The sequence below is a fragment of the Sarcophilus harrisii genome, chromosome 3 (genome assembly GCF_902635505.1).
Source record: "Sarcophilus harrisii chromosome 3, mSarHar1.11, whole genome shotgun sequence".
Classification (NCBI taxonomy): Eukaryota; Metazoa; Chordata; class Mammalia; order Dasyuromorphia; family Dasyuridae; genus Sarcophilus; species Sarcophilus harrisii.
In genome coordinates, this window is record NC_045428.1 from 293,781,389 (window position 1) to 293,796,216 (window position 14,828).

At 34.9% G+C, this 14,828-nt stretch overlaps 1 protein-coding gene across 4 annotated transcripts in view; it reads left to right on the plus strand.

Moving 5' to 3' along the window:
• The window catches only part of GRAMD1C (GRAM domain containing 1C), a 155,580-nt gene that overhangs the window by 116,949 nt on the left and 23,803 nt on the right, over positions 1–14,828 (plus strand). For all 4 annotated transcript variants that reach the window (XM_031959681.1, XM_031959680.1, XM_031959682.1 and 1 more), the window contains 2 exons: positions 5,848–5,980; positions 8,857–9,019. In XM_031959681.1, coding sequence (XP_031815541.1) covers positions 5,848–5,980; positions 8,857–9,019 — 296 coding nt within the window. The remainder of the gene's footprint in view (positions 1–5,847; positions 5,981–8,856; positions 9,020–14,828) is intronic.

Below are 14,828 nucleotides of genomic sequence, written 5' to 3' on the forward strand. Positions count from 1 at the left end.
AACCTTGCTCAAAGAAATTATGTTTCATTTGGGGAATAATAAATGCACATAAGTGATACAACTCAGAATTTGATAAGGACAAGGGAAAGATCCAATTATGGTGCCAAAAGACAATTTAAGGAGGGGAGATCACTTTCTGCTGGGGAGAGGAGGGAAGGCTTCATGAAGGGGATGATACCTGAGCCAAAGCTTTAAAAGAAGAGAAGGGTTTCAACAGTCAGGGAAGAGGAGAGAATGCAGATTTGCAGGATGCCGTTTGTGGATGCAAGGAGGTGGGTGAGCGCAGGATTCTAGTAGGGAATAGTTAGTAATTGCTGAGCTGAAGCCTAATGAATGAATGTTAAAACAAGACCAAGAACATGTATTCATTCCAGACTGGAGGACTTCTTAAATACCTGCCCGAGGAATTTTTATTGTATCCTGTAGATTCTCACAGGGTGTAGGGAGCCATTGGAGTAGGGGAGGGACATATTCACATATCAGCCTTCTCACTGGGAAGATACATTTCAAAATTCCATAGGAGTTTGTAGGCAGGGGGACTAGTTAAGTACATGTTAACATTTCCAGAGAGAGATAAGTCCCTGAACTAAAGTGCTAGTGATCTGAATGGGGTGACAGGCAGACAGATTGGAGAAAGAGTCATAAAGTAGAATTTAAATCCGGCACCCAGTTGGATGTGAAGGATGGTGGAAAATGAGGGAAAGGGAAAAGTTGCAGATTGATTTTGGTATTGTGAACTTAGGTCATTGGAAGGATGATAGATAGCACCATCAACTAAAAATAGGGAGATCAGAATGAGAGGCAGCTTATTTGGGCAAGATGACAAGTTAAGATTGGCACATGCAGAGTATGAGGAAATGACAAGATCCTGAGATAGAGATGTCCAGTAGGAATCAAAAATCAAGGAGTGGAAGGACCTTTGTATTTGCAGTTGGAAGACCAAGGTTCAATTCTGGTTTTCTGCAACTTTAATCTGTACTGCTACAGAATCTTCCATTATGGTTCCTTTATAGTTAAATAGAGACTATTCTGTTTGGTTCTTAAAGCCTCCTGTGGTTTGGTTCCAGATTCCTTTTCCAGACTGTTATTATTATTTCTCACCAAAAACTTAATATCTCAGCCAACCCTGACCCTGTTGCCTGTAGCAAACATTCCAGTTCAGGATCCTGAGCCTTTGTGCAATCAGTTTCTATTTCTTATTCTCCTTCCTTCCTTCCTCTCTAACCCTTAAAATCTCTTGTTTACTTCAAGACTCAGTGAGGCTGAAACCTAGTGTGTGAGTATTAAGACAAACATGAGAATGGAGATTCAAGTGCCACTTACTTTGAGTCCTTTCCCAGTTTCCCCAGTTGTTTGTTCTCCCCTTCCACCCACTTCATATATATTCTGTGTTTATTTACCTGTGAACTTTAGAAAGTTCTTTGGAGACTATCTCTGAAGAACTTTGGAACTGATAGTGAAACAGGGAGACACTGGCACAGGATTACTCTCCATATGGAAGCCCATATCAAAGAAGGCACTGTGCTCTATCAGCAAAGAATAATTTAAAAACATTTATACTCCAAATGTTCATATTTGTGCCCAACCTTTGGTAGAGCCTTTTGAATTCATCTTGCTCTGATCAGCCACAGTTGTATACACTGTACCTTGACCTCAATGTAGTTATGCCATTTTGGTCTTCTGCAAGTACAAAGAACAACCACCAACCAATCTATGAACTATCTTAAGTGTTTTATCTACTTAGCAGAATATACGTTATATGAGGACAAGGATGGTCTTACTTTTGGAATCTTACTATTTAGTGCAGTACTTGGAACATTGTAGGCATTTCATAAATGCTTGTTCATTAATGCTCATTATTTGTGAGATTTTGTGTTAGTCATCTGATTTTAGTCTATTCACCACTCAAATAAGAGGGATTAGATGACATCAAAGGAATTTTTTAGTTTTAAAACCTATGATTTCATGAAATGATGGATTGTAGCTTATGGGGAAATTTAGGACTGGCTACATAGAATTGAAGGTCATCTGTATAGAGATAGTAACTGATGCTGGCAGAGTAATGTTGGAAGAGATAGAGGAGAAAAAGAATCTAGATGGAGAGAAGGAAAGAGAAAAGAGAGTATGAGAAGAGTGGTAAGGTCAGAGCTTTTTGGGATACCTACACTTGAGGATAATAGAGAGACAGTGAACCAGTGAAGGAGAATGGGAAAGGGCAGTATCACAAATAGAAGGGGAACTAAAGGAGATTTGTACTGTGGAAGCTAAGAGGGGAAAGATTCAGAAGAAGAATACTTTATTTTTTAAATCTCTTTTAAAATTTTTTATTTAATATTTTCCCCCAGATATATTCAAAACAATTTGTTTTTGAGATTTTTGAGTTCTAAGTTCTCTCCTTTATCCCTACTCACAATTAAGAAACCATATGTAAAGTTATGCAAAACTTTTCCCTAAAAGTGAAGTTGTAAAAGAAAACAGATATCTCACCTTAATGAAAATAAAAATCCTCAAGAAAAATTAAGTTAAAAATAGAGACAGAGAGAGAAATAGAGAATGCTTTGATCTGTATTCATACTTGATCAGTTCCGTCTCTAGATATGGATAGGATTTTTCATCATAAGTCCTTCAGTAGTTGTGGATGATTGTACTACTGAGAATCAACCTAGAACATTGCTATTGCTTTGTATACAGTATATTTCACTTTATTCATGGAAGACTTTCCAGGTGTTTTTTTTTTTTCCCTGAGAGCATCCTGCTCATCATTTCTCAGAGAACAGTAATATTCCATAAGAGAAACTTGCTTAGAAATTTTTTTTTTATAATTACTATTGCTAATTGTATTTACCTTCATTTATTCTCTCTCTCCTTTCACCTTGTCCCTCCTCAAGTGATTTGCTACTGACCACTCCCTCCCCCAATATGCCCTCTCTTTTATCATCTTTCCCCCTTCCCATACCTCATTCTCCTCCTATTTTCCTGCAGAGTAAGATAGAATTCTATATCCCTTTTGAGTATGTTCCTATTTAAGCCAATTCTGACAAAAGTAAGATTTACTCCTCACCCTCTCTTTCCCTTCTTCCCCTCCACTGTAAAAGCTTTTTTTTGATTCTTTTTTTTTTATTAAAGTTTTTTTTATTTTCAAAACATATGCATAACATTGACCCTTGAAAAACTTTGTATTCCAAATTTTTTCCTTCTCTTCTTCCCACCCCCTCCCCTAGACAGCAAGCAATGCAAAATATGTTAAATATGTGCAATTCTTCTATATATATTTCTACAAATTTTCTGCACAAGAAAAATCAGATAAAAAAGGAAAAAGAATGAAAGAGAAAGAAAAAATGCAAGTAAACAACAACAAAAAGAGTGAAAATACTATGTTGTGATCCATACTCAGCTCCCATAGTCCTCTCTCTGGATGTAGATGAATCTCTTAATCCCAAGACCATTGGAACTGTCCTGTCTCTTTTTAAAGTCAGATATGGCAGTACATTTCTCTTTCATCCCTTAGTTTCATCATTTAAAAAAAAAAGATATTATCCTTTCATATTCAACTCACACCAATGCCTTCTGTCCATGTGTACACACCTTCTAACTGCCATAATAATGACAACATTCTAATGAGTTACAAGTATCATCCTCCCATATAAGAATGTAAACAGATAAACCTTATTAAGTACCTTATGATATCACCTTCCTGATTACCTCCTTATGCTTCTCCTGAATCTTTTATTTGGAAATCAAATTTTCTATTCAGCTCTGGTCTTTTCATCATAAATGCTTGAAAATCCTTTATTTTATTGAATTTCCACCTTTTCCCCAAGAATAATATTCAGTTTTGTTGGGAAGGTAATTCTTGGTTGCAATCCTAGTTTCACTGCTCTTCAGAATATCATATTCCAAGGCTTCTAGTCCTTTAATGTAGAAGCTGCTAAATCTTGTGTAATCCTGATTATGTTTCCACTGTACTTGAATTGTTTCTTTCTGTAATGTAATGTTTTCTCTTTGAACTGGAATTTCCTGAAATTTGGCTATAATATTCCTGGAAGTTTTAATTTTGGAATCTCTTTAGAAGGTCATCAGTGCATTCTTTCAATTTCTGGTTTATTCTCCAGTTCTAGAATATCAGGACAGTTTTCTTTGATAATTTCTTGAAAGATGATGTCCAGACTCTTTTTTTGATCATGACTTTCAGGTAGACCAATCATTTTAAAATTCTCTCTTCTGGATTTGTTTTTCCAGGTCAGTTGTTTTTCCAATGAGATATTTCACTTTTTTTTCCTATTTTTTCATTTTTTGTTTTGCTTTATTGTATCTTGATTAAAGTCATTAGCTTCCATTTGCTCAATTCTATTTTTTAAGGAATTATTTTCCTCTGTGAGCTTTTTTATTTCCTTTCCCAATTGGCAAATTTTGCTTTTTAAGGCATTCTTTTCCTCATTTGCTTCTTCTATTTCCTTTTGCATTTCTCTCAATTCTTTCCCTAATTTTTTCTTCTATTTCTCTTATTTGATTTTCAAAGTCCCCTTTGAGCTCTTCCATGGCCTGAACCCAATTCTTATTTTTCTTGAAGATTTTGGTTATGGAAGCTTTCACTTAGTTATCATCTTCTGAGTGTGTTTTGATCTTCCTTGTTACCATAATAACTTTCAATGGTCAGAAACTTTTGTGTTTTCTGCTCATTTTCCTAGCTTGATTTTAACTCTTTGTTAAAGTAGGGTTCTGTTTCCAGGCAAAGGATGTACTGTCCCAAGTTTCAGGAGGTTGTGCATCTGTTTTCAGAAATCCTTCTTGGAATCTGACTATAAGCATTCTTTTCTGCCTTGGAGCTATTAGGTGTATTCCTGCCCCACAGTAGAGGTAAGATCTAGTGTGCTGGCCTGCATCTCTGCTGACTGGGACTGCCCTGGGACTGCATACCAGACTCCCACTTCATTGCCACAAACCCTCTCCATTGACCTTCTGAGTTCTCCCTGGTGTCCCTAGATTGAGAGGTCCAGAAGCCTCCAGCACTTTGCTGATTCAGAAATCCCACCTCGCTGAAGATAGGATTGGGGTGGAGCTGGGGTTGGGTGGAGCCAAGGTAGACCTGCACCAGGACTGAATGCTGGACTCCCACCCTGATGTCACAGATCTTTTCTGCTGAGCTTCTAGGTTGCCTTCAGCTAGAAAATGTTCTACTCTATTTTTGGAGGTGTTCTGATGTTCTAAACTTTGTTATTATTTAAAGGAATTTGGAGCAGTTTGGGGGGAAAGGTTGGCAAGTTCCTGCCTTTACACCACCATCTTGGCTCTGCCTCTACTAGAATACTCTTTTTGACATTTATTTAAATGGAAAAAGATTTCCATATAAGTGATACTTCTGAGAACCAATTTAAAAAAAAAAAAATTGCAGTTGTAATTGATGAAATGCCTCCTATGTGGTTTATTGTATCCGTGCAGCTCTTTCATCTCTGTTGTATTCTATTCTCCTCCTCACCACCTCTTCAGTGGTCTTGTCATGGAGGATTTAGATCTTGTATACCTGAAATTCCATAGTTCCAGATTGGTGGGTACCTCCTATAAATCCCACTTTATCAGGCTAACAGTTCATAAGCTCATAATTATAGGAAAAAGAGGCCTCAGCCATTTAATCCAATCCATTTTGTAGATGAAGAAACTTTAATCTAGAATTTCCAAGTCATTTGTCCAAGGTCACAGAGGTTGGGAGGGAGTGTCAGAGGTGAGATTTGAACCCAGGTCTTCCTGAATTAAAATAAGTACTCCATCTTCTCTCTTCCTCTCCTTTTTGTTTCCTATTTTCTCCATCCTTTTCCATTGTTAATGAGTGGAAGATATATTTTCTTACAGAAGTCCAGGAAGAAGCAGCTTGGAAGAATTTGGAGAAAGAGATGAAAAATTATCAAGATCAATCAGTTTTACTCATGAACCCATTTGTAGGGTTCCAGAGACAGAGTCATTTAATGGAAGTACACCTAAAATGGTTAGTATTGAACCTCTGTGTGCCCTGGAATGTTCTTCCTTATCTTCACCTCTTAGAGGTCTCTGCCCCAGGATTTGGCTTGAACAACACCTTCTACTACATGAAGCCTTTGCTAATGCCCCCCCCACCTTCCTCCCAGCTACTAGGGCACTCCCTTCTCAAATTACCTTTAATTGATTTTGTAGATTTTTTTGTTTATACTTACCATATGTGTACATTTCTCTCCAGTCAGAATATATACTCCTTGAGCATAGGGATTTTTTCATTTATCTTCAGAACATCACATAGCACTTTTCATTTTTTAATTTTTTGCTCCTTTCTAATATGGTTATCTTCTGTTGTCATGTGCTACAGCTATTGATATGTATCATACTTCTTTACTAGTATATAAATTCCATTTATTAATTTGTTCATTTATTAGAGAGATAAAGTACATATTAAGTGCTTATTGTGAACTAGGCACAGTGTTAAGTGCAAGCTAAAAGAATGAGCTTATATTTAGACAAAGGAAGACAATACACAAAAAGGATTTGAAAAAAAGGGTGAGGGAGACGTACCATTAGGCAAGATGGCAGTGTTGTCTGGGGAGATAGGTTAAGAATGAGCATGGTGGACATAAATATGGCCTCAAATGGAGCTTCCCAGGAATGCTTCACTTCCTAATAGAGGAAAAAAGTTGGTGCTTAACTCTCCAGCCCTCCAGTTTTTTGTCACCACTTGTGCCTTTTCATACTTGTTGTTAGTGACTTCCCATTACAAGCTGTTCTCTAAGTTCTGGAGCTGTCTTCCCACCTAGCACATCTGCCTAGGATTTGGGACAACTGAGGGGCTGTCCGTCATTTTCCTCTTCTTAAAAGAAGGGGCTGGTTTAGATAGAGAATTTAGGTTCCTCTTAACTCCTAACATTTATAATTCTATATGTGATTTATTGAGTAGATGAGAGAAAACTAGAAATAGTAGTTTTTGTTCCTAGTTTTATCATTGATATGCTGAGTAACTCTTTAGTTTAAAATTCTTTAATATTATTTGTAATGTGGGAGTGATTTATGGATTTCATTTATGAAGATTCATGAACCAGTTTATGTTAAGATCATAAGTTTTTAAGAAAATGATCCTTTTGTTATATTTTATCATTATTATTCTTCATTTCTTAATAAAATTCCTGATAAGAATCCTTTGGTGTAGTAGATAGAGTTCTGGACAAGAATTGAGACCTGTATTTAGAACCCGCTTCTGACCTTAACTGGGTGACTTCCTGAGCAAGTCACTTAACTTACTGTGCATGTCAGGCAATTTCCCAGAACTCATTTACTCAGCTAGAGGTAGAATAGTACAGTGAAGAGAGTTGAGTTTAGTGTCATAGGGCAAGAATTAGAATCCTTGTCCATTTTCTGCCTGTGTGCTCTTGGGTAAGTCACTTTACCTTTATGTACCTTAGTTTCTTCAACTGTAAAATGAGGGCTTTGGACTGGATGACTCCAGAGGGTCTTCAAACATCAAAAAAAAATTGTAAGGCTTAAAGTATTATGTAAATTTTAATTATTACTAGTAATATAAATCACAATCTTACTATCCTAGTGTTACAATCTGTGTTGTTGGAGAACATCCCCATACTGTTAATCCCCTATTCTGACAAAATGATGATCCCAGAATCTACAAGCTAGAAAGGACCCAAGAGTTTATCTAGCCTAACCCTTAACAGCACTTAGCACTGTACCTGGAGCATAGTAAGTGTTTAATAAATGTTTATTGATTGATTGATTTTTATTAGGACAAGAATTTCTTCTAAAACATCCCCAGAAAATTGTTAGTAGTAATTATTATTTGCTAAACAACCAGAAAATTACTATTATATTGCAAATAACAGGAATATTCCAACAAATCTCTATTGTCTCATTCTTAAGACTATTACTTGGTGCAAAACTTATTAAGAACTTAGGTACTTACTTACCAAGTATTCAAGTATATTGAAACTCAGTAAAAATGTTCTGTTTCTGCCTCTGGTAACATGATATAGTTGATAGAGAACTGGCCTTGAGATCAGAAAACTATTGCTGACTCTACCTTTGGTCAGTAGATGCTGACCCTCTCCCTTCTTTGGCCATTTTGCAGTGCTCTTCCACCAGTGAAACCACGGATGCTGTTTTCTCCATTGTAGACATGTTGTCAACAAGCATTAGAAACCATTTCATTCTAATATGAACAGCTTAGGAGTGTAAATCAAGAGCTAGAAGGGATGTTAGAGGTTATTTCTTCCAGTATACTCATTTTATAGATGAGGAAACTAAGGTACCCAAAGGATTAATGCCTTGGCCAAGGTAACATTTGTGGAAGAAATGGGAGTCAGACTCAGTTTTTTCAACTGGCAATTCAGTACCCTTTGCTCAGAGAATTCAACATCAGTGGTTGTGTACTTTTTTTCATGAATAACACTTTAAAAAAGGTAGGCTTATCCTTCATATAAGCCTGTGTTTGGTTCCATTTGTTGTCTCAAAGGAGAGTAAGCAATCATATACTTTACATATTAGTTTATCTCATTTTTTGAGCACTGATATTTTGTCAAATCAGAAAGTAATCATACTTTACATAGACTATTAAAATCTTCCCCCACCCTCAAATAAGAAATGGACTATGTCTAGAACTCTGTTAAGAGATTTTAATGTGATTGGATTACTTGTTGGTTAGGGGAGGAGAGTAAGTGAAGGGAGGGAGAAAAATTTGGAACACAAAGTTTTACAAGGATGAATGTTGAAAACTATCTTTGTATGAATTTTGAAAATAAAAAACTTGTTATTTAAAAAAGTGATTTTAATATGGAAAAATTATTTCTTATATGTTTTTGTTTTTAACATTTAGTTGTTCACTCTTCCTTTTAGGGATTACGTAAAGAAGATTCCCAAAGTCCAACACAGGACAAAAAAAACCCTTTACTGATTTCAGAAAGAAAACTAAATAGGTCTCCACCCAAGGCCCTGGACCTGAACAAGAATGAATACCTTTCTCTAGATAAAAGCAGTACTTCAGATTCTGTTGATGAAGGTAAAAAATATTTTGAATTTAAATAAAATTTCACCCACATCTTTGAATATTTATCTTTCCTGAGCTTATCTACAAGTTGAAAGGATAGAACATTTAAAATTAGACCCATAAAGAATCAGCCATCAAGGAAAATGAGAGCACAAAATAATGAGAGATTAAGTGAGGAGAGTTCACTGCCTTTTTTATTCTTATTCCTTTTCATTTTCATGATTCCTTCCTTTTTACATATGCCAAGGAAAAAAGAAGTATATATTTCAAATTAGGATTGTAGGAATGGAAAAGCTACCCTCAGGTTATTTTTTAAGTACCTTGATAGAGTGTAAGGATAGTAGAAGAAATATGTACTCATGAATTTCAAAACCTCCCTCAACTTTCCCAATTTAAAGTTTTAGAATAGTTTTGGGAAGCATTAGTAGGTGAGCAAATAAACAAATATTTATTAAATATCTTCTCTGGGCAGAGCAATTAAGGAAATATTGATTAAATACCTATTATGCACATACTTGAGCCCAGGTCTTCCTGGCTTGAAGGCCTTTGTCTATCCTCAATGTCATGCTGATGCTTAGGGCTCATTCTAGTCCACAGTAATAAAATTAATCTGTAGAGGAAGTGTTGACTTGCCTTGGTAGAAGAACTTTCCTCGCACAGTAGTTCCCCATATTGGTAAAGTTACAGGTACCCTAGCATATCCTTTTATGTAAGGATGCAAAAGCTAGGGTTCAGAAACTGTGCTGAAATGTCATGGTTTAGACAAAGAGACACACTACTTACTTCTGCAGACTCACCCTGTCTCGAATTCTTAAAACACCAACAAGATAAGAGATTTGTCAAGGCTTGAAAGCTAGCTCCCTCTCCTCCAGGCTCCACTACTTCTTGGGTATATGAAACTCCAAAAAATCCTGCCCATAGTCAAGAGGACATTTGTCCAGAGGTTTACATCATAACCATAGTATGCAAAGTGACTAGAAGAGAGTTTAAGGAAGGAGAAAAAATTTTGATAAAAGAAAGGGGTGAGATGGTTTTCTTCAGAAATGAATATGATAAAGAAGCAGAAGGAATCAATGCAAATAGTTGTTTTCTTGGTTTTTTTTTTAAAGTGTCAACACAGATTCAGCTCTGTTTCTGATGCCTTTTCCTATATAGAAAAGTAATGAAATCCTGAACTTGGAATCAAGTTCCAGTCCTATGTCAGATACTTCCTGAATGGGCACCCTTCATCTTGCTAGTCCTTGGCTTTTCATTTCCAAAGTAAGGGAGGGGTGCATTAATGGCTTTACTTTTACCAATAATATTTTCAGATCTTATCTGTCCATTCTTTAGAAGAAAAGTGAAATAGATGACCATCCAGACATCTGAATTTCTAGTTTTTCTATTTGTTGGCTTAATATATTGCAACAACAGTAATTATGATAATAATTGGATGGGAGATTTTAAAGCAATAACACCATGCACCATTAAAACTTAATAAGTTTTAAGGTCCCTACAATTCTAAAACTATTACTTTGTGATGCTCGGTTCAAACTCTTAGCCCTGAGGCACTTTTAGATCCCAAACTGTCTTTAAAATAAATATGTTTTTCAACATAGTTTCAGGATCACACACATTGTATTATATACTAATTCTTCGAAAATGAACTCATATTTTAGAAGATTCCCTTAATTAGAATATTCAGTTAACTAAAATATACCATTCCCAGATGGACTGTCCTAGATAAATTGAAATCTCCTATATTCATTTGATGTTCCCTTTCTAATTGTGAAGTTATTTCTTAAAAAAAAAAAAAAAAGCTTTTAGTATTAGTAAATGGATTGACTTTTTTGGATTTCAAGATTGATTAATTGTGTAGATCATTTTTCATTCCTTCATTTTAATAAAAACCAAGTTCATGCAACAGAAGTAAAAATGCCACATTTTGTGATCAGTCATAAAATTTTTGAAGAAAAATGATACTGAATTATTCTTCAAAAAGTAAAATGATTAAATTGGTTTATAGATAAGAATGTTTTTTTAAAAAGGGTCATATTGCATCAACAGTTAGAATTCTCATAGGTAGGAATTTAATTTATGAATCAGTATAGAGAAGGGTATGAACTAGTTATTCCAGTACAATGCCAAAACTAAAGTTATGACTTCAAGTAGATCTACTATGGCACCCAGTGGCCAAATAGGCAAGTGACAACAAAGTAAAGGATATTTTTGGCTTTATTTCCCATTTTTCTTTGGAAAAATAATTGATTATTAGTAAGTGGCAAAATAGATAGTAGTATGACATATTGGGAAATAGAAAATTATTATCAGTTTGGCACAAATCCAGAATTTGAGAAAGAGCAGTAGTCAGATGGGTTTGTGTATAGCTACCAATTGATTACTTTTTCTTGCTTCCTAGGATCACTTACTTCATAGAACTTTTCATTATAAACTAGCAAGAAATAAAATATTTCTGACCATCAGTATGACATAATAAAAACAGCACTACTTCTGAAATGGAAGTGTCTGAGTGAAAAAAGCCCATTTCATGTAATACCCGGCCTTGGACAGGTTATGTTATGTCCCTGAGCCTTAGTTTTTTTATCTATAAAATGAGAGGAGTGGACAAGATGAATTCTCAGGTCTCATTCAATTCTAGATCCTGAGTTGATTATTCCATTGTTAGAAGATGTTATACTTATAATGAAGTGAAACATATATATATATAGGCCAAATTTGTCAATTAATAGGAGACTTGGATAAATGTGTATAAATGAAGTAAAGTGGGTAGTCATGTCATTGATCTAAGAAGGATTTTTTTTTTAAATCTAAATGTCCATCCTTTTTTTCCCCTGAGGCAATTGGAATTAAGTTACTTGCCCAGGGTCACACAGCTTAGAAGTCTTAAGTGTCAGACCAGATTTAAATTCAAGTCCTCCTGATTTCAGGGCTGGTGCTCAATTCACTGTGCCATTTAGTGGCTCCTAAATGCCCATACCTTTAATCAACCATTGTGTAATAGGGACAGGAGTAAGGGAATAAGGGAGTGGGGGGGAAGCTGTTTTTTTTTTTCTCCATATGTTTCCTCCACTCTTATGCACTGCTTTAGTCTTAGTGGGAGAGACTTTAAGAAATCAACCTGGGTATTACCTGTGAGCAAGCCCCCCATCTTCCCTGAATTATATCAGCAAAACACTTGGAAGAAAGATCTTGTTATGGGCCATCTTATATTTTTTTTCTGAAAGAGAAAGAGATTCCAGCTGTTAATAAATTGTTAATAAACTATTAGGTGTTTTGTATTTTGTGTACTATTGTATTGCCTGTTCTAACAGCATTGGTAATCTACAGAGCAACTTGAGTCAAGTGGTCAGTCTGTAGCAGTCTGGGGATAGTATCTCCTCCTGCCTTATATTGCCTGATCAATTAAGGGGGAAAGAATGACCTTTTCCTGGAGTTGAGAGCATCTGGGGAAAATCTGTAAATCTTCTGGTAGATTAGGGAGTTGGCAAGTCTGATAAAAGCCCAAATGTGCAAGAAAAGAGTTGGCCCAATTTTAAAGAACATAATATGTCTTCTCTGCTGGCCCTGGCTTTGTTCCCCTATCAAGGGCAATTGATTGCCAGAATTGTCTGCTTTTCCCTCCTCTATATTATGAGCTGTTATTGGGGAATATCTGCCATAAGAAGCAAAGCTTAGGGTGTGAGACTTGACAAACTGGCTTTAGGAATGCTGTCCAAAGCTGTGTAAAAGCAAAAATTAAAATCAGGAGATGAAATTGAATATTAAGTTAGCAGCAAAATTGGGGATAGAAATAAGAGTCACTTGGTCACCAATTTAGAATTAGGAATGTAAAGAATGGGGCCTATATGTCTGAAGACATATTTGATAGGTAGCTAAAATATGGGCTTCATTTCCATAAGAAAGTTTCCGGGCTCTACTTTTACCAATAATATTTTCAGGTCTTATCTGTCCATTCTTTAGAAGAAAAGTGAAATAGATGACCATCCAGACATCTGAATTTCTAGTTTTTCTATTTGTAGGCTTAATATATTGCAACAACAGTAATTATGATAATAATTGGATGGGAGATTTTAAAGCAGTAACACCATGAAATTTTTAATGAGTAGTCTAATGTAGAAATCTTTCATAACCCTGTTGACTTCCTTTAAACTTACATAGCAAAGACATTTTCTTCCCTTCTTATTTACAAAGTCCCACAGCTACTTCTCCACAAATTAGTCTTGATATAGTCTTATCTTATAATTAAATACAGAGAAGAACATATTTCATACTTACAGTATTGGAAATAATTATATGAGAAAAATGCATCTGTTTTCTACAGCTTACTTTTGTTTATCCTTTAACTATGAAAAGAGAATTTTTGTTTTACCTTTAGGATTCTCATTTCTAAGTCCTCAAAATAAGTGAAAGTAAGTCCAATGCTTCCTAATCATTTTGGAAAATTTGACTATCTTTCTTCTCCCCCAAATCAATTTCATTCTAGATTGAAAAGAAATGTTCCTTCTATATATCTTCTAGAAGACTGGAATTACAATGATAACTGCATGCTCCAGTGAAGTATCTTTAAAGAGATAAGGCAGATGAATGTCTAGCTAAAAAAATAGTTTACTTAGTAAAGCTTATTTTCATAATGATAAAGCACTAGCCCTTTAAAAGGCAGCTGGTAAGGATGAATAGAAAAAAATCCAATATTCAGAAATTTAGAACCCATGAGAGAAAATAATTTACCCAGAAAATGATGGACATTTTAGGGAAAATTAAAATTATGCTGTATTAGATTTTTCATGTGTCCTTTATAGATGGATTAAAATTAATTTTGGTTTAGGCAAATAAACATGCTTTAATAAGATAATTTATTCAAATAGTAATTGGAAATTAATTGAATTTACATTTAAATGTTCAACTCTTATAAATGGAGCTAAACTGGTAAACTTTAAGGAATTTTATAATCTCTTAGATTTTTCCAGTTTATGAGACCAGAAAACTTGAGAAAAAAAATCTTTTATGACAAGTAGTTACTCACATTTTCTACACTTAGTGTTCTTCATCTATCATAAGACGTAGAGCTCTTTAAAAAGAAGCATTCCAAATAGTATTTACTTACAGAAAAGAAACTGAAGAAAGCCAAATTCGTTGAAAAGAACTTGTAGCTTTATAAAACTTTCTTCTATTGATCTTATTTTCTTAGTTCCCATTTTCTTCTATTTCAGCTTCATTTGATGCTTTGTTTTTTGGGTTTTTTTTTTTTCATCATTTTCATAAACTTCCAAAAGCTAAAGTTTTTCTCAGATTAAAACTAGATTTTCCCAGATTGAGACAAGGATTCTCTATGCTTTCATATGTTAGTTCATGTCTTAGTTTTTTATTTTTGAATTTCTGAACACAAACCAATTTCTTTCATATGCTGCAAAATTCTGTCAGAGAGATTTAAAATCAGAATTTTTGCTATGCAAAGTACTTTATGAACAAGGATTGACTGCATTGTTGTGATGAACATCTATTTGCAGTTCTTAAAGAAAGAGCAAAGGAGTGGTGAATAAGTGGGGGAGAGCATCAGGAAGGACTCTGAAGTACTCTCACACTGCTTACTTGATTTGCTGAATTTAGAGTCAAGAAGACTTGAGTTCAAATCCTGCATCAGACCATTTGTAAAATGGAGAAAATAAGAGCGTATACATAATGTTATTGTTAGGATCAGATGAAATAATGTATATTAGGTATTTTACAAACCTTAAAGCACTGTATAAAATTTGCTGTTGTTATTATTATCAAATTGGATATTTCTTAACTTATAAAGAATTAGTAGCCTCAGTCCTGACAC